Source organism: Nesoenas mayeri, assembly GCF_963082525.1.
Source record: "Nesoenas mayeri genome assembly, chromosome: 5".
NCBI lineage: Eukaryota > Metazoa > Chordata > Aves > Columbiformes > Columbidae > Nesoenas > Nesoenas mayeri.
Window position 1 is genome coordinate 34681171 of NC_137548.1, and position 27222 is coordinate 34708392.

The 27222-nt window shown below is 35.0% G+C and overlaps 1 protein-coding gene across 1 annotated transcript in view; it reads left to right on the forward strand.

Annotated features, from left to right (window-relative positions):
- The window catches only part of RYR3 (ryanodine receptor 3), a gene marked incomplete at both ends in the record, with an annotated part of 242982 nt that overhangs the window by 167715 nt on the left and 48045 nt on the right, over window positions 1–27222 (forward strand). Inside the window, 16 exons of the mRNA XM_080345568.1 lie at window positions 752–901; window positions 2514–2576; window positions 3010–3085; window positions 3255–3378; window positions 7753–7868; window positions 8135–8202; window positions 9045–9166; window positions 11495–11544; window positions 12223–12283; window positions 15092–15330; window positions 16935–17016; window positions 21605–21735; window positions 22306–22626; window positions 23873–24113; window positions 25647–25734; window positions 25842–25934. Of these exons, the coding sequence (XP_080201694.1) occupies window positions 752–901; window positions 2514–2576; window positions 3010–3085; window positions 3255–3378; window positions 7753–7868; window positions 8135–8202; window positions 9045–9166; window positions 11495–11544; window positions 12223–12283; window positions 15092–15330; window positions 16935–17016; window positions 21605–21735; window positions 22306–22626; window positions 23873–24113; window positions 25647–25734; window positions 25842–25934 (2025 nt within the window). The remainder of the gene's footprint in view (window positions 1–751; window positions 902–2513; window positions 2577–3009; window positions 3086–3254; window positions 3379–7752; window positions 7869–8134; window positions 8203–9044; window positions 9167–11494; window positions 11545–12222; window positions 12284–15091; window positions 15331–16934; window positions 17017–21604; window positions 21736–22305; window positions 22627–23872; window positions 24114–25646; window positions 25735–25841; window positions 25935–27222) is intronic.

Genomic DNA, 27222 nt, shown 5'->3' on the forward strand with positions numbered 1-27222 from the left:
GGAGCTGAAAAATTGTTGGTTGAGTTATCAAAGAGAATTTTCTGAATTGTCTCAGATTAGAAGTTTTGAACCTAAAAATCAAGTCTTTCCATGAAACTGTCATTTTAAGTAACTGTCATAAAGTTTTTATTCATGGTAAAAACAGAAATAATTTTATTAGGTTGATTTGAGAATTCTTAATATGACATACTCGGAATTTTCTTTGCCATAACTTTTCAGATTTTCTATAGCACCTTTACTTTTCAAAGGATTGTTGGCTCTTCCCTATTTTTATCTATGGCAGTATTTATATGAAGAGAGATATAGATCAGTAATGTTCTGTATCTGTGAATGGATACAAATACAGGAAGAGTAAAAATAGGCCTTATGTGCTGATGTATTCAAATGTACATAACTACCTAACTAACTTCATAGCACTTGTAAGTGCCATAAATTTTTTATTATTTTGGACTGGAGGAATCAACGAATAAGTTTCCAGATACCAGTTACATTACTGCTCCAGAGCTCACTTGAGTGGTGTTTGTAACACATATCCCAGCAATAAATGCCACTAAAAACTGAACCAAAAGAAACGTAAGTATTTTAAAGCTTCTTTCTTATATAAAAAGAACAATATTGTATCTTCAGATATAAGATACAAATTTTATTTACTTTTGTGGCATGTGGCAGTTTATAAAGAAGGACAGAATATTTTTGTTGAGTTTTACCTACCTGCTAAATACAGAGAAATTTTTCATTATTTTCTTCAAAGGAAAAGGAAATTTATCGTTGGCCTGCCAGAGAGTCACTGAAAACCATGTTAGCCATGGGATGGAGCCTAGAAAGGACCAAGGAAGGAGGAGAAGCATTAATACATCAACGTGAAAATGAAAAGCTCCGCAGCATATCTCAGTCTAGCCAGGTAAGGTGGAATTGCTTAAATTTAGAAAGCAGAAGGCTTGTTTGTTAATATACCAAGAAAAGCACAAAATTATGTTACTTTTATATTCTTTTTAATTAAAAGAAAATCTTAATGTTGGAGTTCTGAGATTGGAAGTTATGTCACTATAATAAAAAACATTATAGTAACACTGAAAAGGGGATTGCAAAAAGACAACAACTTTTAAGATGTCAGAAACTGCGTGTATTTCATTTTCTCAGAAGACCTGAAGCAAGTTTTGATATAGTCATTGAAAGAATACATGGCAGAGTATTTAAAGCCCTTTATTTTATAATAAGTAAATGTAGTAATTTTCTTTTTTTTTGGTCAAACAGAAGAGCCTGAAATGGGCTTTTTTCAAGGTTATAATTATGACTGAAAAATAAGGTTGTGCATTGAATACCTTTTGTTCAATCTACAGGCAAAATTTGCAGGTAGCTTTATAGTACCTATAATTTTGATGTGATAGACTGTTTTTTTATTTGTTTTGGATTTTTTTGTTTTGTTTTTTAGAGGTTTTTTTAGCATGTTGATACTGCTGCTAAATATATCTGTGTTTTGGAGGGGGGAAACCTGTTCAAAACTACAACAAGCATTGAGGAATTTTTTCTGTATTCCTTGAGGTGAATTAAACACACATTTGTGCTGGAACATAGCAAGATTGTGTGCCTTAAGCAGTTCTACAAGGAGTGTGCAAAGATGAATCATGAACTGATTCTTTCTATACACTTGCAGCAGCACTGATCCTGTAAGCATCAGCATCAGGCATCTTAAGCCTGTGTTGGCTTCCTTCCACAGCACTAGTTTTGTTTACTAAAAGTAGCCCCTGAGCACTCTGTTACATGACAGCACTTCAGCATTTCTTATCTCTTCAGCAAACTTCACTCCCTTGCAGGGTGTTCTTCTGTCTCCAGTGTCTCTGCTACCAGCCAGTGGAGCCTTTGCTGCAGTTAGGCCTTCTTGCCCAAAAAATGCATGATAAAGACATGACTGAGTAGAGGATTTCAGCACGTTTAACTTCATTACATGATTGAAATGGACAATTTATATGTGACCGCTCACATTTAACATGTGCCCAATAGGTTTGTTGCACTGGAGCTTTCACATTTCAGACATTTATAGACTGCATAAATATATCATATTTCTCCTTTTTCTTAGTCTGTAAATTCCACAAGAAAATAATCTATTTTAATTTTTGTCGTGATGCCTTGTCTTTAGTATATGGTACATTCAGGCTGTTGCCACACTGTTCTGTCATGTTTTGAAGGCATATCTTGTATGCCTCATGATTAGTCTCCTCTCTTGGGCTGAAAAGCATAGTTCTTAGCAGCTTACCATCTGTTGTGAATAGAGAGATATAACTGTCTGCAGAAAATACCATATTGCCGCATCAGCAGATGCATTCTGTTAATGACCCTGTGTGTCTTCAGCACATTGCGAAACAAAATGCAAACAGTTTCTACAAGTTTAAAAAGGTAAATTATGTTACTCTAATGAGATCAACAATGGAGATGTTGTAGCTGAGTATTTTATTCTGTTATCTGAAATACTTTTATCTGAAAATAATTCTCTTTTTTTTTTTTTCCCCCCACAGGGAAATGGGTATAGTCCAATGCCACTTGATCTCTCTAATGTGGTGCTTTCTAGGGAGCTTCAGGTTTGTATTTATGTTTTGCGTGTGTCCTGAAAAGAATTAATAGATTTAGGGGGTTTATTATTTATGAGTGAGTTTTGTCAGGTTTTACTAGTGTATGTATGACTGTGGATGTGATATACTGTTATTGAAAGGTGCATGCCATACTATTCACAAATTTAAAGGATTTCTACTGTTTAGCCCATGGGTGCTTCCTGAGTTCCTAGAAAAAGTTATCATCAATCTAGGGAAGGGGCTGTAAATAACACATGATATATGTGTGTCCTATGTCTGTGCTGACTTCAAAGAACAGCTGAATGTAGAAATGACATTGTGATGTTTCTTTAAAAAAAAAAAAGATAGACTTTAGTCATAATTTTAAAATTATGTAGAACTACAGAATCTTTAATTGTCACCTTTTAATTTTGCATCTTGTGTTTTTTTGATGATAATGTAGGGAATGGTAGAGGTAATGGCAGAAAACTACCATAATATATGGGCCAAAAAGAAGAAAATGGAGTTAGAAAGCAAAGGTAAGAGAGAATCCTGTGAACCACATTAAAAAGACAAGGAAAATGAGGGAGAAGAAACAGTCTGAAAGAAGTCCGTGTAAGACAATCAAAATGGAATGGTTCCTTTTAGTACTTGAAGCAAAATAAGTCTTACAGTAGAAAAATTTACATTTCTTTCCACTTACTAAAGGTGGAGGTAGTCATCCTTTATTGGTGCCTTATGACACGTTGACAGCCAAGGAGAAATCACGGGATCGTGAAAAGGCACAAGAGCTGTTTAAATTCCTTCAAGTCAATGGTATAATCATATCTCGGTAAGTAACATGTTTTTTTGAAATACTTTCTTACATTCAGTACAGAAACCATGATGATTTTCCTTATCCCACTGCAGTCTGTTATAAACATAATTACCACTTGGCATATCTTCTGTAAATCATAGTCCTTGTCATTTTTATGTTCAGAAAGACCCTTCTGATGTAGTGTAGACAGGTAACATTTTTAGTAAGTATGTGATTTAGTAAATACAAAATATAACAGTAGAGTAATTAAACAAGCAGATGATTCAAAACTTCTAGGTCATTAGCCAGCAATGTCAGTAAGGATCAAGGGCAAATAAATCTGAAGTCTGATATTGAAACACATCTATGAAAAACTAAGTTTTAATCCAGTTTCTGAGAAAAATCTTGGTTAGAGTTCTGTGAAGCAGTAAGAAAAAGTGGGTATTTTGTGGGCATTTCAGCCTTAACTTCTTCTCAGGCGAAAATGCAGACTTCATTAGTTGTACTCTAACTTGAATTGCTATCTCTGAAAGTAAGCTGGCCTGTGGGGACTTAAACAATTGAAGAAATTAAAAGAATTTATTATACTGTATTTTTGGCTTTCTATGATGACATTGTGAGTTAATACACTATAAATATGATATTTTATTGCGTGTGAAACACTGAAGCACATATGAAACTGCAATTTTGCTGGGATGAAGCATTTTTGAAAACTAAACTGTAAACATGAAGAACTTTTTCCGTACGTGCATAGAGTCAGATCTTACTTGTTTTCATGTATTTCTGCTTTTCGAGTCTGTGTCTCTAGTGAAAGTATAGATTGAAATTTATACAACTTGATTATTAGGATCTGCAAATAGTAACTTTGGCTTCAAGAATTAATAACATTTCATAAGATATCAGAGGACAGCTCTAAATATTCATTTCTGCATTACTGCAGAGAAAATTCCCTCCTGTCACATATGTAGGCTCATAGCCTGAAACCGAAACGTAGGTGTGCCACCAAACATTTTTATATTCTCCATAATTGCTTTAGAGCTATTGAATAAGAAAAGCAGATTTAGTTCCTGCAAATGAATAGTCTTTTGAAATACCAAAGGAATTGCTCAAATAAGAGTTTTAATATCTCTTTGTAGCTGCAGCTGTTTGGGTTAGGAAGACAATGTTTTCAGTGTTAACTAATGGGACAAGTCAACTTGATAAAGCCTGTTCAAACTCTTTATGGGGCATGGGCAGAGAGTTTGCAGTAATTGTATATATCAGGGCGAATCAAGTGCATCCTCTTCTCAGAGTTTTCTTCAGATGAATATGTGCATATATTAAATATACATAAAATCTTTTGAAGTACTGATTGCAATTTTCACATTTCCAGAGTGTCATTCATAAAAATGTTGGACTAATCATTGAAACATGGAAATTCCTTATAACTGGAAATGTATAGGCGGCACAGTGTGTATGCTTTGCATATACCATCTGCCTATGTTTTGATTTTTACTCCTCCTTCTTTGTTAAGAACACTTTTGAAGTACTTTTGAGTGTTCATGAGGTATAGATAAATCTCTCAGGCCTTACTCAAGTATATGTTAGAAACAACATGGTGTTTTGTTAAGCATCTTAAGCCTCTACAAGTTCTTTTGTTGTTGCCTTTATTATTTAACAGAATTAGCTATGTCTTTCAATATTTAGGAAAGTAGATGTAATCACTTAGCAACCACAGCTTAATATACACACAAAAAGAGGATATTTACAGTGGTCTCACTGAAAATACAGATAAATACTTAGTTGTATTATCCTCTCTGAGGGTGAGGCAACAGGAGACGCTTGTCACCCATACATAGCTGTTAATACATACCAAATCATTTGATTACACATGTGATATATTGATTAATAGAAGGTGTATAAATGTATAGGAAGTAGGAATCTTGAAACAGTTTTGGTTTTTTTTCAAATGAAACTCTAAGATGGAAAGTTAGTCCTTTTATGTGTACATATAAAATGGGATTGGAAAGTATTCTTTAGCTTCTGATTCTCTTCCCCCTGACCACAACTGTTCCTCTCCTCTTACCCATGTTCCACTGTGGTCAGGAACATACACCTCAGAATTAGGTGGTTTTGTTGTTAAAATTTCTTTTACATCAGCCTTCTCCCACAGAATTAATTTTTTCCTGGAATACACTGCATAGATGTTTTTCAAATTTTAGTCTGATCTTCCATTTATTCTCTTTAATGTACTCCTACACCAGTGCTAAGGAACCTCAGGATAAATGATCATTTCCTCCATACCACAACAGTGAGTCCAGCAACTTTACTGCTTTCTTGTTCCTTTCATGCTTTTGCCTCGGCGCCACAAACCACCACTTCCTCACTTCTCTACTTCTGACACGCTGTTCAACCCCTCTGTCATCTCTACATCTCCTTCAGTCAGGTCATTTAATTGATAAAGGGTAGTTTTCCTATCTACTACTATTTGAAGAGTCTGAACAGAAGTGAAGTAGCCATTATGTGTAACCAGGTTTCCCTTAACATTACACTATTACTTCCTCACTTGGCAAGCCAGTTAGATGTCCTGGATGCAGGCTGTCATCTATCAACTGAAAATCTCAAGAATGGTCTAGACTTCCTAATGTTGGAATAAAGAGACTATGGAGAAGTTGCAAACTAAACAGATGTACAAGAAAACCTCAAGGAAACAATGAAGAAAGAATTAATTACCTGTAAAAATACGTATGTTTACAATCAATTAATTAAAAATCTATAGAGTTATGTGACTTCAAAAAGAAAAAGAAAAAAAAAGCCTCATTCATGTCCTAGGTGACAGGACAGAATGCATCTTTAGCAATTTTGTGGAATGAACCCTTAGCAATAAATTGGAGTTTGGCTGCCTTTCAGAGTATCTCTGATGGGCTGAAGAAATGGTCTGACAGAACTCTTGTGAGTTTGATGCAAAGTCCTATACCTGGGGTGGAATAACCCCAGGAACAGGGAAATTGAGCCTGGCAGCATCTATGCAGAAAAGCGCTTTGAATTGTGCAAGTGGAAGGTAAATCAGGACTGTGTTCTTGTGATGGTGAAGGCTGACTGCATACTACGCCATGTCATCTGCAGGTTGATGTAGGTGGCTTCTTTTCCCCTTCCATTTTGCAATTGTGAGACTGTATTAGGAGTACATTGTCCAGTTTTTGGTTCACCATTGCTAAGGAAGACATTGACAAAAGAGTTAATTAAGTAGAGGAACACCAAGATGCTTTTGGGATTGGCATGCATGTTATGCCAAGAGAGGCTCCAAAGAGAGGCTAGATTTTTTTTTTTTTTTTCAGTATTAAAACAGGTGATTACAATGGGATTTTACCACTGTCTTCAAGTACTTTATGCAAGGTTATAGAGATGACGAAGTCAAACACTGTCTCCTCAAAAGTAGCAAGTTATTACAAGGCAAATTCCAGTTAGATATATGAAAATATTTCACCCTTATTTTTTCACAGTGAGGGTGGTCAAACACTATAGTAGGCTCTCCAGAGTCATTATGAGATTTCGATCCTTGAAGATACTCAGTACGTTATTGGACAAGGTTCTGAACAACCTGATCTAACTTTGGATTTGGCTTTGCTTTGAGATGGGACTTGGATCAGATGACTTTCAGAGGTTCCTTCCAACCTAAATTTTGTTGTGATCCTAAAGAATTTTAGAATTTCAGTGAGGTAGGTTTCATTTGTAGCTAAAATAAAACCTACTTTTTAAAAGCTAGGCACAGCCAACTATCCATTTTTTCTTCCTCTTTAATACCTTCCATGCAGCAGTCATGATTTTGGTAATGCAATTGTCTCAAAGAATAAATAATACATGACTCTTTAGAAAGTGTCACATACTGTTGAAATTTTTCAAATATTTTGAATAGTATAGTAGTTTGCTCCTTGCATTTATGTTCCCATTGAGTAGCTTAAGTCACTTGGACTGCAATCTTCCATAAAATTCAAGGACTAAAATGAAGTTTTATAGTGAATAATGAAATGAAGTATAGTGCTTAGACTGATTTTGTAAAGTTGTAATTGCTGACCTCCTAAACCCTTTAATCTGCCAGCAATAGAAATTGAGTGGCCAATGTGTTGCTTTGTTAGATTCAAATGTACCATGGCTTCATTTGTGCAATAAGATAACTCTCTAAAGTTCCTACGCTATAAGTCATATATTTTGGATCCAAAGTTATTATAGCTCTTAGAGAAACATGATCTGATTTTAACATTACTTACTTTGTAGTTGACAGCTAAGAGTTGCTCTGGAAGGTCATTTTCTCCTTCTTCTGAAAATATACCATAATTAAAAGATACAAAGGAATGGAATGATTCATAGTACTGTGATCATTTGTACTACTGTCATCATCAGTGCTATTTATCTTAATGCTTTATAAAACAGGGGTCTGAATGACATGGAGTTGGATGCTTCATCCATGGAAAAGAGGTTTGCCTTTAAGTTTCTGAAGAAAATTTTAAAATATGTTGATTCTGCTCAAGAGTTTATTGCACATTTGGGTAAGCTGTGGATTTTCTTTGGATTTTATTTTATCAGAGTTGATATGTTTAAATTTGTAGTGTTCTCTTTTTCTGTTGCATTAAGAAACTTAAATTCTGTCTTTAAATTTGCGAATTGAACCTTGGACATCTGTAACTAGCAAAACTATTTCTGTTATTTTATTTGTGTTTCAGAACTAAGTTTGCAAAGCTATGTAAAAGAGCTATTATGTTATTTATTATTAGGCAACTTCTTATTTGTGTCTACCTTGATTGTACCCTTGCAGAAGCCATTGTAACCAGTGGAAAAACTGAAAAATCTCCACATGACCAAGAAATAAAATTCTTTGCCAAAGTGAGTGAGTTAGTATTTCAAGTCATGATGCACATGTGCATGTACATTACATGATACAGAACATGGAAATTTGTAATGTTAGATTGCTTCCCAGGTAATATAAAGATATCTTTCCCATTTTTTTCATGGTAAGTAATTAATTAAATGTTGTTAACAAATATTTCAAAATATCTTCAAAAGTATTTCAATAGATTTGCTGGATTCTTGTATTTCAAAATATTTCAATATATCTACTTAAACATGAGAAGGAACATAGAAATTAAAAGGCAAATTATTTATTACATGAACTAAAATACTCTTACTTAACATATATTATTTCTGAAAATTTTTGCCTCTATATTGTCTGAAGTGCATATTATCATTTAATTAGAATGAAGAAGTACTCCTGTGGGTAGTGATGTCATACACACTTGTGTACCTAATAAGAACAGTGTTGTCAATAATCAGATTTGAAGTAAGGAACATTTAGGATTTCATTTAGGATCTTAAAAAAATTTAAAAAAGCCCTCTCCATCTCTCCCTTCATATCTCTAGTGGACAGTTATGTAAATAGTGGAGAGGAAGGATGCTCTTAGTTTAGTGATCACTGTTGAATGTGAGAAGAATGAGTTTGCAGTGTCAGATCCAAAACAGATAGATCTGTGTAACTCTGTTTATTATTTATGTCACTTTAAAGTCAAATTGTAAGACTTATGTTTTTAATTTATGTTCCTGAAACTAGAAAATACAACTGTTAGAGAACTTCTAAAATTCTTTGAATGAACTTTGACCGATCAGAGCATTGTTGCTACATTTATTATTGTGCTCTGTCAAAAATACATTTTTTTGTCTGTATTTCTTAGGTTCTTTTACCATTAGTCGATCAGTACTTTACAAATCACTGCCTCTACTTCCTGTCTTCTCCAACAAAAACACTTAGTAGCAGTGGATATGCATCAAATAAAGAAAAGGAAATGGTAGCAAGGTAAGTAGAAAATTAAGGTAGACACAGGAGGGTTCTATATAGACAATTAAAGGTCTCTTCTTAGGTTAAAGAGGAAGATAGTTCAAAAGCTCAGTTTCCTCAAATGGGAAGTGAATAGTTTATTCTGTATCAGAATGGCAGTGAGTGAACAGAAATCCTCACTTTAGTTTGGTTTTTTTCTTTAATATAAATTAATTCTTTAATATAGAATTAATATAGTATTCTTAATTAATTAATATTAGTGTCCATTAACATATAATTAAATAATTGAGTATACATACTAATTGTATATATTACATTATATAATTGTGGAATATAACATCAAAAACATTAAATTATTCTGAGAGCAATGGAACTAATAATACTTAGTTTCTGATGGGTTTGTGTTTCGTTGTTGATGGTAGTTTCTGTTTGAAACTCATCCCACTGTCAGGTCTTTTAAATGGTCTCAAATTAAAATTTTCAGGTATCAAAAAATGTGAAAGTAACATGGTGCAGCGTTTTAGGGGTAATTATGGATTCTTCCTTCTCTACAAAATCACTTCTGCCCCTGCACAAAAAATTGCTGGAATTTAATAATATTTAGACAACTGTACTGTTTCAGATTTGGTTGGAATCAACCATTTGACTCAAATTTATTCCAGAAAACTCAATTAAATAGATACAGTTGCCTTTTAATTTATAATGTGTTGCCTTTGCAAAAAAAGATGAATTTCATTTTCTGCAATTAACGTTTAAAAATTAATATTTAATTTGTTTTTAATGATGACTGTCATCCACTATTTTTGTTGCCAATTCTTTTCTTCCCCTTAAAGGTATGCTGCCAGTTATTTTATTTGAGAAATTTATATCTTAATCTTTCAAACTGTATTTTACTCTCATGGTTTCTAATTTTAACTGTCAGTTTCTCAAATTTCTTTGCTTTCATTCACTATGTTGACCAGAGTCGACTACTTTTTCCAGCAGAAGGGTAGATATAACATTTGAAAGGAAAGGTTACTTAGTCATTGTGACATAAGTTCAGGCTTAGCACTGAACTTCCTAGACTCCATTCTTCAGTTTATCTTCCAATGTATTTTTGCCTTTCTCTAAATTATTTTTACCCTTTTTCTTTTTTTCCATCTGCTACGTGCACAGTAGTTCTTACATAGTAATTGCCCATAAGAGTGTGTGTTAAGTCCCTAAGATTCTGCTTTACTGAGCTTCCAGATATATCATATAGAAATGTCCAAGATAGTCCTCCAGTAGCTGAGGAAGTCAGCTCAAGTTCAGAAGGAAGTTTAACTGCATTTTGATTTCATCCTTCCTCTCTGAATACTTCTATTACTTCCTGAAATCAGTCAGGTCATCTTAATAAAGCCAGAAAGATGCTTACTAGGGTTGTACAAAATGCTTCCACAAAGACACATGAAGGAAGTTAGATGTCTAGCCTGCATATCTGCTACTATAAATTCAGAAATACCTTATAATTCTTCATCCATTCTTCACTGAGAAAAGTGACTGTCGGTTATTTTCATCTTATAGGAACTATAAGTATATATATATATAACTATTATGAAGCTAAGAATGACAATCCACTGTTAGTAAGAGACCATACCAATTCCTAAGGTATATTTGCTTAATTTTCTTACGTCCTAATTTCATTTGTAAAGTATAGCACAAATGACAAACACATCTGCCTGTCTTTGTTTTTAGAAGTTAAAGTAGCCCCTTTAATCTCTAGAAAGTCAGTGATTTTTCCTTTCTCTTAATTATCCTGTTGTTTTGACAGATAGGTTAGATATGCGAGTATCTGACATGTTTGCCAGAAGCATTTCTAGTCTGCATATATTTCAGGATCGATCTTATCATCAGCAGTGGCTAAACATGGATTTATTTATTTATAGAGGATATCTTTACAAATTGTTTTAAAGAGTATGAAGATTTCTAAAATTTGTTTCCTGCAGAATGCCAAGTAAAACACTAAAATGTTACTCAGTTTTTCTTGTTCTTACCAAAAAAGGAATATAGGAACAATAGCCATAAAGAATGACTCAATCATATGATGTGCAATTACTGGAAAATACTGTAATCAAAAGAAAGTTTCACATTTCAAGTCATCTCTGAAGTAGTGAAGCCTAGAAAATGAGAGAATTCAGAAGCTTCAAAACATTATTCTGCTTGATGCAGTTATTTGACTGAATGTTATCATCCTGTATGATTCAAAATACACCTTCCAGGAACCATATTGTGTTTTCTCTTTCATATTCCTACTATTCTCTACCTAATTTTCCAAATAAAGCTTTAATCTTTGTCTTGTCTTGCTCTTTCTGTTCTTTTCTACTTTAGCCTGTTCTGCAAACTAGCTGCTCTTGTTAGACATAGGATCTCACTCTTTGGTAAGTTGTTAAGAAAGATCTTGATACAGTTTAAAACTATAAAGAATGTATAATCATTACTTCTATCTCACTTGAAGCTTCTCACAAACTACAGACAAAATTCTGTAAAATCACACATAATCTTCCAGTAGAATTAGTGAGTGCATTGAATGTGGCTCTGAAGGTAACAGTTAATAGAATATTTGTTGGAGCAGGAAGAAACATAAACTTCTATGATTTTCAGACTCCTTTAAAAAAATCTCATGCACGTGCAGTTACTTGTATCTTTTCAAAAGTCATCTAACTGTTGAATCCAATACATTATTTCTCAATAGGTTGAGGGATGTAGGAAAAAATAACATACCTTTATAAAGGTATTGATAAAAAATTATGAAAGGAATGTAAGTACTACAAGATACAAAGTTCAGCATGTTGCAGGGTCAAGTGATGAAAATGGGCCACAAATAGACACCAGTTATTCTCTTGTATGGAAATGAAATTATGAAATTGAAAGCTAGTTCTAGAACCAGACCTAACTCTCCCTCCAGTGACCTAAGGTAGGAGACCTATCTCAAGTGTTGTTTAAACTGTGCCTTTCTAATCTGCATCATTAGATTATCGTACATTTAGATTATCGTACATTAGATTATCGTACATTTTCTATACTATTGTATTCTTATAGTATCTTCTTCTAACCAGGTAGTGATTCTGCTACAATGGTGAACTGTCTGCACATCTTAGCCCAGTCTCTTGACACACGGTAAGTTCACAACATTTGTACCAGCTACAAACTATGAAGGTGTTGCAGAGTTTTTCAGGATGCCCCATATAAAACACATCAAACACATTAAAACCACACATGTAAAGACAAAAAAGGGTAGTCATCATAGGCAACTCCCTTCTGAAGGGAACAGAGGACCCAGTATACCAACCTGACCCAACTCACAGGGAAGTCTGCTGCCTTCCTAGGGCCAGGGTAAGAGATGTTACTTGACAGCTCCCTAAACTGGTAAGGTCCTTAGACTATTACCCACGATTGGTCCTTCATGTTGGCAGGGAAGAGGTAGGAAAAAGAAGTTCAAAGGCAATCAAAAGGGATTTCAGAGCCTTGGGGCAGTTGGTTGACGGATCAGGTGCTCAGCTGTTTTTTTCCTCCATCCTTGCAGTAGCAGACAGGATTCTGAATGGAACAGGCAGGCCCAACTAATCAGCATATGGCTCTGAGACTGGTGTCATCAATGGAATTTTGGGTTTTTCGACTATGGATTGGTCTGTTCTTCACCAGGTCTACTGATGTCTGATGGGATGTACCTCTCACAGAAAGGGAAAAGGATGTTTGCTCAGGGGCTAGCAGGGCTGATTGATAGGGCTTTAAACTAGATTGTAAGGGGGAAGGGGGCAGTACCAGGCTAGTCAGTGATGAGCAGCAGGATGGCACTCCAAAGCTCGAGGAGGTGCATGACAGTGAGATTTCTCAGACTGCACCACAAGGTGGAAGACGCAATCAACCACACTTGAAGTGCTTCTACACTAAGGTGTGCAGCATGAGGAAAAAGCAAAATGAACTAGAAACCTTGGCCCACGCCCAGGGATATTATATAATTTGCTTAGTGAAACCTGGTGGGATGAATCCTGTGACTGGAGTGCCATGATGGATGGTTACAGGCTCTTGAGAAAGGATAGGCAGGGTAGGAGAGATGTGGGGATGGCACTGTATGTAGCAGAGGGGCTGGAGTGCACGGACCTGGCAGTTGGTGATGGCAACTTACCTCTGGGTAAGGACTAAGGGACAGGCAAATAAAGTGGATGTCATCATGGGAGTCTACTGCAGGCCACCCAGCCAGGACAACGACACTGATGACTTATTCTTTAAGGAGCTAAGCCTTTGTCCTTATGGAGGACTTCAACTTGCCAGATGTCAACTGGGAATATCATACAGCTGACACAAACGGGTCCAGAGTGTTCCTGAAGCATCTGGACGATAACTTCTTGGCACAGGTACTAAGGGAACTGCCCAGGAAAAGTGCCTTCCTAGATTTGATTCTTATTAACAGAGAGAGTCTCGTGGCTGAAGTGGTGGTTGGTGGCTGCCTTGACCACAGCAACTACGAAGCAGTCAGCTTTAAAATCTATGCCAACAGGAGGAAAACTGACAGCAAGACCTCACCTCTGGATATGAGGAGGGCAAACTTCAGGTTGCTCAGAGCACTACTTATTAAGTTCCTGTGGGAAGAAGCTTTTGAAGGTACTGGGGTCCATCAGTGTTGGTAATTTTTTAAGTACCACCTCCTAAAAGCACAGGACCAGGCAATTTCAAAATGTCAAAAATCTAGCAGGTGAGGCAAGAAGCCAGCTTGGATGAACAGGGATCTTCTTCCTGAACTACAGTGGAAAAAGAGAGTATATGGTCAATGGAAGCAAGGTCAGCACTGGAACGGGCTCCCCAGGGAGGCAGTCATGGCCCCAAGCCTGACAAGTTCAAGAAGTGATTGGATAACACCCTCAGATACATGGTGTGAACTGGGGGGTTGTCATATGCAGGGACAGGAGTTGGACTTGATGATCCTTATGAGTCCCTTCCAACTCAGGGCATTCTATGATTCTAGCAGCAGTTGGATTGTTTCTGTATTTTTTATTCCTTACTTGTAATTATTTATATTAGCGGTATCAGTAATTCAGATATTGGCCTCCAAAATAGCAGATTATCTAAAAGCTTTCATCTACATTTTTTCGGTTCAGTGCCTGTCATTAAAACATTGAAAACATTTGTCACTCTTTCTAAGGGCATTCGTAGACTTTGTTGGGAGATATAAATGACACAAACTTTGGAACTGGAAGTATTCATACCTGTAGGTACTGAGACAGTTTAGTGCATATTGGAAAATTTGGAATTGGCAGTGCGCAGAATGTATTAATACATAGGCATAGTTACATTTGCTAACTTTTATTGCTTGTCATTGAAATGCTTATGTAGATTAAAACACAGGCCAGGATGGTTTCCTAATTTGAGCTGTTTTCTGGCCTGGTCATATTACACAGCAGCCTGACTATGAACTCATTGTAAGTAACAACACCAAAAGCTTCATTAAGGGGTTGGAGAAGAGTGCAAAAATGGTGGTTGTGTTGCAGTTGCGTTTTCTAGATATAGGGTGCTTTGAAGATGAGTAAGCATATATCCTGTCTTGCATATGTAGTTACTGTGGCTTTCACACAAATTTAGGGATTCAGAGTTATTTTTGTTGAGCATGTTTTACAGAGGAGCTTTCTCAGCACCTGTGATGTTTGCTGAGAAGGCATTGCTTTATTTGAAAGCAGATCACAAAAACTGGAAAGGCAAGACTAAGGAAGCAAGTTCTTTGTTACTATACTCTATGAAATAATCCAAGCTAATTGTTGTTCATACTGCTGTGTAGTTGTAACTGTCCTTTTCAGTTCAGAATGGAAAGTTCATTTGTGCTTGTGTATATGTTATCGAAGACCAATAGAATATAAATTACATGTGCATATGTATCTATATGACTGCTGAAGATCAATGCAAAGCTAATATTTTTCTCTTATTATTTTTCAGAACTGTTATGAAATCAGGATCTGAGCTTGTTAAAGCTGGATTGCGTGCCTTTTTTGAAAATGCTGCTGAAGACCTGGAAAAAACTTCAGAAAATCTTAAACTTGGAAAATTTACCCATTCACGAACACAAATGAAGGGTGTTTCACAGAATATCAATTATACTACAGTAGCATTGTTACCGATCTTGACATCAATTTTTGAACATATTTCACAACATCAGTTTGGAATTGATTTACTTTGTGAGTCTTTTTTTTTTTTTTTTTTTTAAGTTTAGTGTGTTATCATAATACAAATGCTTTTTAGTAATGATTGCATAATTTCAAAGGATGAAATTCTGTTTTCAGTAACATACATATTTCCAGCATTCAATCTGAAATGAGCTCAATAGTACCTTATTTCTATTGCATGTTTAGAAACAATACTCAGTAAGCTTCAAGTTAATTATGTACAATATTTCTCCAGACATAAAGAATGAGATTATAATTTCCCTTTAAGTGCTCTTTTACCAATTGCACAGACGAGACTAAAAATTAAAAATTAAATTATGCTTATTTTGTTATATATTTTTACCTTGTTAGATTAAAGGAGAGTACTCATTAATTCTTTGTGTTTTTTCACTTACATTTGGAAATCATTTGTCGGTGTTTAATTGCAGGGCGACAACAAACTGTGGCAGATGCCCTCTATTAAGCCCCTTCCCTTTCCCTCCAGCCCTCCCCACCAAGGAAAGGCAATAGGAAGAAAAGAGGAAGGGACTTGCAATTTTGAAAAAGTTAAAAATGCTTTACTAATGCTACTAATAAAATAGAGAAAATAATACAAGATACACAAAACCAATCTTGAATTTCCTGGCTCTGCACTGCTCCAGCAGCTGCAGGGCAGGCACCCAGAAGTCATGGGCTGGATTCCACAGCAAACTGGGACTGGATTCAGGATTCACCAGAATCAAGCCTTGGATTTCAGGGATGGCAGGCAGGGTTCTCTTCAGTTGCCGGCCATAGTCAAAGGGAGCGAGACCCTTGTGACCTCCCACTTTTATAGGGTGTATGACATGGATGGGATGGAATACTCAGTTGGTCAATTTTAGTCACCTGTTCTATTTCCTCCTCCTTGCAAATATGCCCCTCTCTCTTATGGGTCTTGCATTTGTATCAGTATTTTGCATTCCATTGCTATGTTATCTGCTCCTGTCTGCAAAAACATGTAGCCATTTCAGAAAAGTGGAGTTATTTGGAGGACTTAGCCAAAAGAAAAATTCACTAAAAGAGAAACTGGCCTTGTTTTAACCAAACCAGGACACCATTTTAGTTCTTTTAATTTGAATTTTAATTATTTTTAGAATAATTTAGTTTAAAATTACCAAAACTCCACCTTGAGATTCAGCAATATGCTCTTCCAAAATTTTGTATGCATTTGCGTGATCATGGTTCCAAAACAGAAGATAATTTAAAGTTTCATAGCCATTAAAAGACTTTCTTTAAAGTCATAAAAAGCCTTTAGATCATGTGCCTAGAGGTTAGACACACAGACTGATGTGGTTTGGCTTAAAATTGTACTCTGCAAGTGTGACAACCTGCAATATTTTGTTAGCAAGTATATGCTGGCCTCTTGAAATGTCTGATGATCTGTTAGGTTTTGGAACTAATGTAGATGACAGATCAGGTATCAGAAAAAATGATGATAAATAATGCATGTGTGGAGTATTGTCAGCCTAGAGTGTTCAGTGATACATATGCTAAAAGTTTTAGGCACCTTTTATCAGATTGCATAAAACATATTCAATATTTGGAAAGTAGTCTTTAGTTGAACAAATACTGACAATCTGCTTCTTATTTTCCTCTAGTGGGTGATGTACAAGTTTCATGTTACAGAATTCTTTGTAGCCTGTATTCCCTTGGGACTGGGAAGAACATCTATGTTGAAAGGTATGGAGTGAAAAAGTCAGCATGTAAAATTTTCTTTCTTTTAGGAGTGTGTTGTTTAGGTAATAAAACAGTTTTAAGGACAGGTGAATCTGAAACAGTGTGAGCATGTTTAAAATATACTTTAGCTGGAATGTAGTTGCCTGTATCTTAAGAGTTCAAATACACACACACACAAAACCAAAAAAACAGCACCATAACACCAACACTAAGCAAAACCAAGCAATTCATCCTGGCATTGTATCAGCAGAGATTTTCTTAGTTTCCTTTTCCCATAGGGAAAGCTAAATTTTTCCATGAGTTGCCATTAAGGTTCCCAAAGTTTGCCTACTGCATGTTAACAGACACTCTACTGTGGTAAATAGGCTGAGTATTAAGTAGGCTGTGTTTGTCTCACACCTAAGGCTATACAAAGTTCTAAAAATAGTTGTACTGAGCATATGTAGAGCATTCTGACAGCCTTCACTGTACAAAGTACAGTAAAGTACTGTACAAACTGTACAAAGGAAACCACTTTACCAGTTACTTGCATTTTAAAAATAATAGATTCTATAATTCCTTTAACTATCTAGTTTCAATATGTTCCAAGCTCTAGATTTTAGATCCTTTTCCATTGAAAGCAGCTCAAATCCATATCTGCTTCTTCAGTAATTCTTTCATGCCAAATGCAAGAGCGATCTGATGGACGGACTGTCTCTCCTCCCACTCTGCATGCATGTACATGTATGCACAAGATCCTTCTCGCATACATCCACATTCCGTCATTTATATGCCCATCACTAAATTACAAAGCTATACTGCTCCTATTTCTGGGCTTGAAAATCTTAAAATACTCTTTGAAACAGATCTGATAGACAAAACGGGAAGTTCCTTTCCTCTACTCCCACTAGCACTCAGGGTCATCTCATGGGAAATAGAAGGTGATTGTGTTTGAATTGCCTTTCAATGATAAGAGCTCACAGTCCAGGCTTCCACTTGATTGGCAAGAGCTATAAGCACCGGACAGTTACGTTTAACATTGATATTAGCAGCATCACCTTTTCCTACTGCAACTGTCTTCTTAGAATGGAAGAGTGATCAGATCAGATATATCCAAAGAAATTAGTTATTCTCCTAAGGCTGTGTGAGGGGCTTCCAGCTGTGGATTTCATTTAGTTTGGTTTTCACTAGACTCACTCAGGCTCTTAAATTAAGGCTGTAGGCAGACATCAGTGTCTAGGTAGGAGGTAGGATTTCAAACACGCTGCTCAATATTTCAGCAAAACATAGAAGTGAATGATTGAGCTGACCTGAGCAGTTTTTTAAGTTAAACAATGCTCAGATTTAGGATTCAAGTGCAGCTTTTCTCCTGGTGAATTTTGACGGGGACATTAAGAAGTTTTACCTTCCATTGCAGGATGAGTCGTAGTTCACTTTTAATAGGTGATGATAGCTTTTCATGGCTGAAATAGTTCAGCTGATTCTACAGGACTCCTGACTGCTGGGGCTTAGGACTGTTACAAAATTCGATTGCTGTTCCTGCCTTGTTGTGACAATCTTTCATTATCAAGGGTTTTAACTTTTGTGCAAAGAGTATTTAGCTTATTTAGGATGTTGGAGGTGTTTCTGATTTCTCTGTGGACTTTTTTTGTCTAAGTGTCTCTCTGGTTCATAAATGTTGAGGACAGGGTACAAAATGCAGTAGTCCTTGACTACGTTGAGCCCTAATGCTCTACTGGCAAGTGTAGTGTTATTCTATAGGCATACTGACAATGAATTTTATACCCGGGTACCCATTTATTTTCATCCACTGCATCAGAAATTTAGGTCCCAAATTGGGGATTGAAAGCTTCCTTTTCACACCCAGTACCCAAAAGTTGTATGTCCCTTTATGGTGTCTCGGTCTTTCCTGGTTGGTTTATAGAAACACATTTCCAAAGGAATAATGAGAAATACAGACTTCTCAAGAAGTTAAGAAATTATAGCACTTTTTTAATGTATATAGTTCAATATGACACAATTAACTGCTGTATTCAGTCATACATATGTATTAAGACTATTCAGTTTAAGACTTCTATTTGAGGGATTTGAGGCTACTCAAAATGAAGGCTGCCAAAGATGCAAGAAAGTCTGTTATAACAAAGGTAATATAGGAAATACTTCTTCCTGAATACCGTCAGTTGGTGGTCTTTTTTCTTGCTTTGTTTTTTCGAAGTCTAGATTGATTTGGTTATGTTTCAAGTGTTTTCCATGTCTTCAAAGGCTTGCACATCAGCATCTGACAGTTCTTCTTCATTCTTTGGAGTGAATGTTTCCAGTCAGTTGTCATCTTAACATATTTTGTCTAAAGGGTTAATTTGGCTTTTCTTTGAGTACCTTTTACTTCATTAATGCTATTGAATCACCTAGTTCCCCTAGAAATTTATTTTACATTATTTGCTCTTTATGTCAGTCATTATCTGCTCTGAAATAATTTTTATGTTTTGTAATTTCTGTCCTGCAAAATTACAGGTTTTCCCCTGGTTTCTCATATTTATGACTTCCATATAAAAGAAAATATCTGTGTTTTCCCCTGGTTTCTCATATTTATGACTTCCATATAAAAGAAAATATCTGTGTACTGAAGAGTAATTCTCTTAGCCTTGTTGTATAGTTGTTCAGTTTCTTGGTATTTTCCTTTCATATAAAAAGATGGGCGTGCATTATGACATTGTAATGCATGTGGTTAAATAGCCTCAGTGCATTTGAGGTTAGTCTTTTCAAATTAGTTTGTAACATGTGTTTGTGTACATATATATACATACACCATGTTTTTCTTTCGTGATCAAACAGAAGGCAAAGATATAATAAACTTCCCTTTTTAGGAAAATTTTTGAAATCTCTTTTATATATAACACTGCATCTTTCAATACAGTTTAATTTGGAAGAGAACATTGCTGTGCTTTTAAAATATAGTAGGAATTCTAACATCATCAAAAATTTTATTTTTTATTAAATGTTCTGTGGTTGGTATCTGTGATACTAATGTATCATGTATTCTATTGCAAAATGTACACCATATAGAGGGTCAGGATGTAACGAAAATGAAATAGTTGTATAGGGGGAGCACATAGTTTCTTATAATTTTGTGGTAATTGATTTCTGCATTTTCTTTTTCTTTGTTGACAGTAAAACAACAGGAAACTAGTGATTCTGTATAGAGAACAAATGAGCATTTACCCTTCAAATAGAGTAACATTATGTGAATTGTGTTACATGAAACAGCCAAGTGAACAAAAATCCTTTTTATAATGTTTTTCAGTTCTGTAAGGTCATTGCTTTTGCCAATTCCTTGGTTTTTTTTTTCTCCTGCAACTGAAAAAAATGGTGGATATATAGTTGCTCTTCTCTTCACATGCCAGGTTGGCTGTGAGTTAAAAATTGACATAGGCATTCGAAGTTCAGGTAATAAATGAGTCACAGTCTTTGACTTTAGGTGACACAATGAGGAAGGCTTTTCTGACATGAAGGAACCTTTAAAATTTGTTTTTATTCTTGGAGGTTTAACAATGCAGTGATTTGTTCCATTTGGTACGCATATATAAACGTAGGCTTAAAAAAAAAAAAAAAAAGAAAAATGGATTTTCAAAGGATGAAGGGTGTGTACTGTCTTTATCCAATTTGTATTTCAAGTGTAACAAAATCTGTAAGGTGTCTTGTATAAACAGTGCATCAGAACTTCAAAAGAGTACCTTAGCTTTAGTTTTAAGCCAATATGAGTCTGGTCTTATGCTTTGCACCTTCATCTGCACATTTCCACCCCTTTCTTTTTTTTTCTGGTAAATAGTGTTTGTGCAACCAGATGATGAGCATGTTTTGTAGCTCTTGGTCTGGCTTGGTTGGGTTTGGGTTTATACTCAGGTTTATTTTTAGCTGGACCAGTTCCTTCATCCAGCTTATCAAGATTCTGAGTTTTAGTGCTAGCACAGAACAAACAAATATAAGAACACGGGAAGGTTGTGGAGGGGGATGCAGAATTGCCCCTTTCAGAGCACACTGCACAGGATGCCACGAAGTCATGAAATCAGTCTTCAATAAGTAGCAGTAGTGTTTCTCATCATTTGAATAAGTAAATAGTATAATGCTGGAAGCAAAACATATAAATATGTGTATGTATATATAAAATAAGTGAACTCTTGAAAAAAGGTATGACTGCCAAAACAAATTCCTGTTGAATTACATGTTTTTGCTCCTTGTTTAAGCAAACCAATGGTATAATAAGAATCTGCAATTACTAATCTCTTCTTTGTGCCTGTTCTAGATATGTTTTCTGCAATTTGTAGTCTCTCAGTTGTGCTATGGAGTAGTTTACCTTTACAGTACTTGGGGGAGGTTGTTGGTTTCTTTTCTTTTCTTTTTTTCCAAACTGTGTTTCTTATATCAGTTTAATTTCCAGTAAAATTTTTCATGTGAGAAATACAATTTTTCAAAATTGTCACATAGTTCCTAATATAATGAAATGATAAGTAAATCAGCATTAAATATTAGTACTGCTTTCTAATGCATGCTAGACATTAAAAGCCTAGTGAAAGACTTTTTCTCTCAGGTAACTTTTATTGTCTCTTGTATACAGGCAGCGTCCTGCACTTGGTGAGTGCCTAGCATCTCTTGCAGCAGCCATTCCAGTAGCATTCCTGGAACCTTCTCTCAACCATTACAACCCATTGTCTGTCTTCAACACAAAAAGTGCAAGAGAAAGAGCGAGTAAGTACTGTTCCTTACATTAAAACAAAACAAAACAAAAGTGTTTGCTCCTTTCCAACTAATAGTAATACAAAGAAATTTTAATAATAAAAAACCCAAATGTTCATTAACTAGATACAGTTTAATTTTAGTCTCACCCATAATTCTGAGCTGTTTGTTTCCTTTCACCTGAGGTGAATTTAATCTTTTTCAAATTGCTGTGAAAGTTGTGAATGATTATGGAAACAATGGTCAGAGTTTGACTAATATTGATATAAGCTCTCGGTTTTGCACTTTTACATGGCTAGGCTACTCAACAGTTAATTGCAGGACACCTTATAGTAAAACCATAGCTTTATGGCAGCTATTGTCTTAATCACTGTTAAATGTACACCATCAGAAAGACCTGTTTTATGAGAAGAGAGACCTATATATACCCCAAAATTGTGCAATAGTTTTGTCTGGCAAAGATGGTAACAACAAAAACCTGCATGACAATGTTTTTTGTATGTAGGGTTTAAACATAGATGAATGTAGATGTTCTCTTTTATTTTGTTAACCAATCATTTGCTTTTCTACCCTTACTCGCAGTTTTAGGTATGCCTGATACAGTAGAAGAGATGTGTCCAGAGATCCCTCAGTTGGATGGACTAATAAAGGAAATTAATGATTTAGCAGAGTCTGGAGCAAGGTATACTGAAATGCCTCATGTCATTGAGGTTATCTTACCCATGCTATGCAACTATTTATCCTACTGGTGGGAAAGAGGGTCTGAGAGTGTTCCTCGAAGTGCTGGGCCTTGCTGTACAATGATAACATCTGAGCATCTGAGCATCGTTCTTGGAAACATTCTGAAAATCATTAACAACAATCTGGGAATAGATGAAGCATCTTGGATGAAAAGAATCGCAGGTACTGTAAATATTTTTGAAGAGTAATTGTATCTAATAATATTTAATTACTTTGCTACACTTCACCATGTTACTCAGGGATATTGTAATAATAAATTGTTATTTAAAACAGCAGGAAAGAAAGATAAAGAGTAGATAAAAAAGAATAAAGGAAATAAATTTTAAATTTTTTTTCTTTATTATTTTTATGCATACATTGGAGCATCACTGTAAGCAGAGAGCATTCTATACAAAAGAGTGGATTTTGAAATTCTTACCTTCTCTGTGCACTGTGTAAGAGCCTTAGCATTTAATTTGGGTTGTGACTTCCATTGATTTTTCAAGACACCTAAAAACTGAGTATTGCAGTCAAGGGTGTAAGTCCTGTGAATTTTGTTCATGAAATTTCAGGACAAAGGGCAAGAAAATGTATATGGTGAAATAATCCCAGGAGTAATCCAAGTTCAGGATTAGTTGCTTTGTCTGAGTAGCTGTGCCAGGTATTAAATGAACAAAAAGTACTCTCAAAATGTCCTGTAATGTTTATTAGCTAACTAGCTAAAGAAATTTACTGTATCCAGATTTTATCATTCATCTTAAACAGTGTAACAGTATAATGAGCAATAAGTGTAATATGCAATAAAGTTGTTCAAGAAGATCTATGTAAAGGTAATAATTTCCTGCTAAATTGTAATGCCCCATTGGTACCAGGTTTTCACTATTATTTTAAATTGTGGAAGATCTTCAGCTAATAATAAGGATTCCATTAAAATCTAGTAAGAAGTTTGCTGCTTAATTGTTGAGACCACTACTTGTAGTTTTGTAAAGGCTGCTTACCTACATAAGGAGATAATGTACTTTGTGGCTCTTCCAAGGATTTTTTACTCAGGTGGTCTGCATTTTTTTAGCCTGCCCAAAGCAAAAAAAAACAAACAAAAAAACCCCAACAAAACGAGCACTATTTTTGTGAGGACTTTGTGTCTCAACTCCTACTTTTTTTAGGTTCTAAGTTACAGACATGTGAATTGCCAAAACGATGGTAGTTTAATTGATATAAGACTGAAATGCTTATTACCTGAATTCCCAGTAACTAGTTTTTAATCTCTCACTACACACAGTTGTTATAAAGCTATATTCATTTTATGATGCTTCAGAAATACGTGAAGCACTATGACCTTTGTGTTTTCTAGAACTGCAGAGTTCATATCAATTTAAGGAAAAAATCAATTGTGCATTAATCACAGTATTATCTATGTATTTATGTATAGTTTATGCTCAACCCATCATCAGCAAAGCCAGGCCTGATCTGCTCAAAACTCACTTTATTCCAACACTGGAGAAATTGAAGAAGAAGGCTGTAAAGATCGTAATGGAAGAGGAGCAACTGAAAGCAGATAGCAAATCTGACACCCAAGAAGCTGAGCTACTAATTCTCGATGAGTTTGCTGTTCTTTGTAGGGACCTGTATGCTTTCTATCCAATGTTGATACGTTATGTAGACAACAACAGGTAAATAAAAATTAATAATTAAACTCATATTTATTAGGTAATATACTGGAGTACATGATCAGATAATCAGAAAGAGCACAATGTATGTCATGTTACGCCAAGAATCCAATCCTGAGTATTTTAAGATTCTTAATTTATAGAATGATATACCTTGAATTCACACTTTTTTCTCACATGCATTTGGCTTATTTGGTCCTATTGCAACTGCACTGTTATCATTGAGAATGTATATCCTGACCAGACTCATTATTTATGCTACTATAACTCAATGACACAACAAATAAATATTCCTTTCAAAAATTAAAAAACAGTTAAAACCTTTAACTGTTAATGAAGGGGTGAAAAACTACTTTGCCTCAATTGAGTCATTCTGTTTGCAGATAATACCACAAAGATGTTGATCTTTTATATCAGTTTTTTTAAATGGAAATTAAAGTATTTGGACAACATTGTATTGCCTTTGGAATGACCAGAAGTATTTCTCCTCAACAGTTTACTGAAGGATTGTTTTGTGTCTACATGTTCCCTTTCCTTTGTCCTAGAACATGATCCCAAGATGCTCTTCAGAAGAGTATCTGACCTATAGTGTCTCAGTATCTACAGTATCTTAATCTTGTCCTTAACAACTTTGTTCTTCTCTACACAATCATTGTTCACTTATACTCCTAAGGTGTTTGTACATATTGGGCTAATTAGGAGCATGTTCATTGCGTGCATAATCATTTGTGCTGTGAACCAATTTACACTGAGAATTATTTGCTTTTTCTAGATGAACTCACAGCTTTACAATGTCAGACCTTGTTAGCAAGGAAACACTTCAAATTAAAAAAAAAATAGTTTTAACTGGGTTAGTGAGTGTAAGTTATAACTTAATATTTCCTTCCATGTCTGCTGTCAGATACCCACTTTATGTATGGTCATATTAATACATTTTAATTTAGAGACCTTTAAGAGGGCTACATATGTTAGTTCATTTGGCCAAGTTTTCTGAGCATCCTTGTGCAGAGAGACGCAGAGTGAATTAGTTCCTGGATTGATAGTTGTATTAGGTCCTGGATTACGAAAATAAACCAATTGAAGCAGACAGTCCTTACAGCTCTACCTGCTTATTCCTTTCCCTGTACTCTTCCTCCTCTTCCCATTATTGGGTTCTTTTTTGGATCAACATGAAGTTTTGATAACTAAGTTTTATTATGGAAGAAAAAAATAAATGAATACTCTGAGAAAGAGTTTAGCTTTTCAGCCTGGTCTGTTATGGTTCACAGAACAGGCAAAAAAACATGTGTTGGCACTGTGGGGATGAGGAGCAGGCAGAAGTAAGCAGCCAAGAATTAGGAGTTTTGTTGGAGCTAAACTTCCACGAAAAATGGTCTCTATAGTCATGGTAAATTGAAGTGATTCTCATTAAATTCTAAAATTAACTGTAAAAATATAACCTGATGTATTAAATAGAGGGGTTTTTATTCAGTTGTCTTATTTTAAATGTCTAATTTTAAATTTTCCTTTTTCTTTTTTTTTTTTTCTTGTAATTAGAGCAAACTGGCTGAAGAAACCAGATGCAGATTCTGATGAGCTCTTTCGAATGGTAGCTGAAGTTTTTATCCTGTGGTGTAAATCACATGTAAGATAAGATGTATACTTTTTCTTCCATCTCATTCCATCTTTAAATATAAATGTAGTACCTGTGGATGAATTAAACTTCTAGTGATTTTTCTTTTTCATCTTTAGAATTTCAAAAGAGAAGAACAAAATTTTGTGATTCAGAATGAAATCAATAATTTGGCATTTTTAACAGGAGACACCAAGAGCAAGATGTCTAAAGTAAGTTAATAAAAAATTGTGGATCAGTTAAACCTTCAGCATGTGTTCAGTATGTTCTAGGAAGGCTCTGAAAATCTTTTCAGATTGCATCTGCTGTGCTGGTAGAAGAAGCAAAAAAGAGTTTTGTTTTCTTTGCATAGCTACTATGCAAAATACAGGCTGTGTACCTTAGAGTTATTAGATTATTGAATGTCTGCTAAGTAGTCAAAGACACAAGATTAAAATAAAGATCTTGACTTGAAGAAATTAGATGTATTACTATAAGAGAATATGGGTTGTTGATGTCTCAGAAAAAAAAAAAAAAAGTTTCACTATTTTGTAAAAGCAGTGAAGTGTCATTGGTTGCCTGGTCTTTTTCTTGTGATCATCAATCAATATTGTTCTGTTAACTTTTATGGAGGAATGCTGTCTTTGCATATACCCCTTTGTTCATACATACAGCGTGCCACATATGCACTGTTCTTTTTTTTTTTTTTTATTAATGACCACATTCATTTCTTTTTTGCTCATTTTCAATCTGACAAGATGCCGACATGATGGCTGGAAAGTACCTTTGTTACCTGTATAATAGAGAAAATGCATGTTGTCAAGGTAAATGATGCTTTGACATTAACTGAGGATGATTGCCTTTCTCAGCTAAAGCCAATGGAGTCTAATTCCAAATTAGCATTGGTAAAGTAGCAAAGAACCCTTGGTTTTATTCATAATTGCAATGGGTTTGGAGTAATCCTATTTTGAAAGTGTTCCAGAGAAGTGGTGAGGTTTATTGTTTTGTATTTCACTATATTTTGGCTGTCTGTAACCTAGCTACTCTAAGTCTAACTTCAGACAATAGAGAGGTAAAATCACAGAATCACAGATTCTATTATATTTCTTAATTCTCTTAAAAAAAACCCTGTTTGCTTATTTTCTATTATATTTTTTTTTAAGTTCTGAAGCTCGGTTAGGCCAAACCCTAGTATTAGAAAGTTTACAAGAAAAATAGACATTTTTTTTGTCATTAGTTCGTGACTGGCACTGAACAGCAATTCATACTACATAGAGAATTCCGTATTTGGGGAAAAGGAAATTTTTCATGTGTTTGTTTGTTTTTTTTTTTTTTTCAAGATGCAGCTCCTTGAAATTGTGTGATAGAATTGAAATGTTTGTGTCATCATTAGCAAGATGAGTAGTGGGCACAGACCAATCTATTTGATAATCTGTTGTACTTTAAGAGTCTAACATGTAGCTCTGTACTCTTATCATATGGCAGTGACTACACATACATTTAATATGTATACTTAAACAT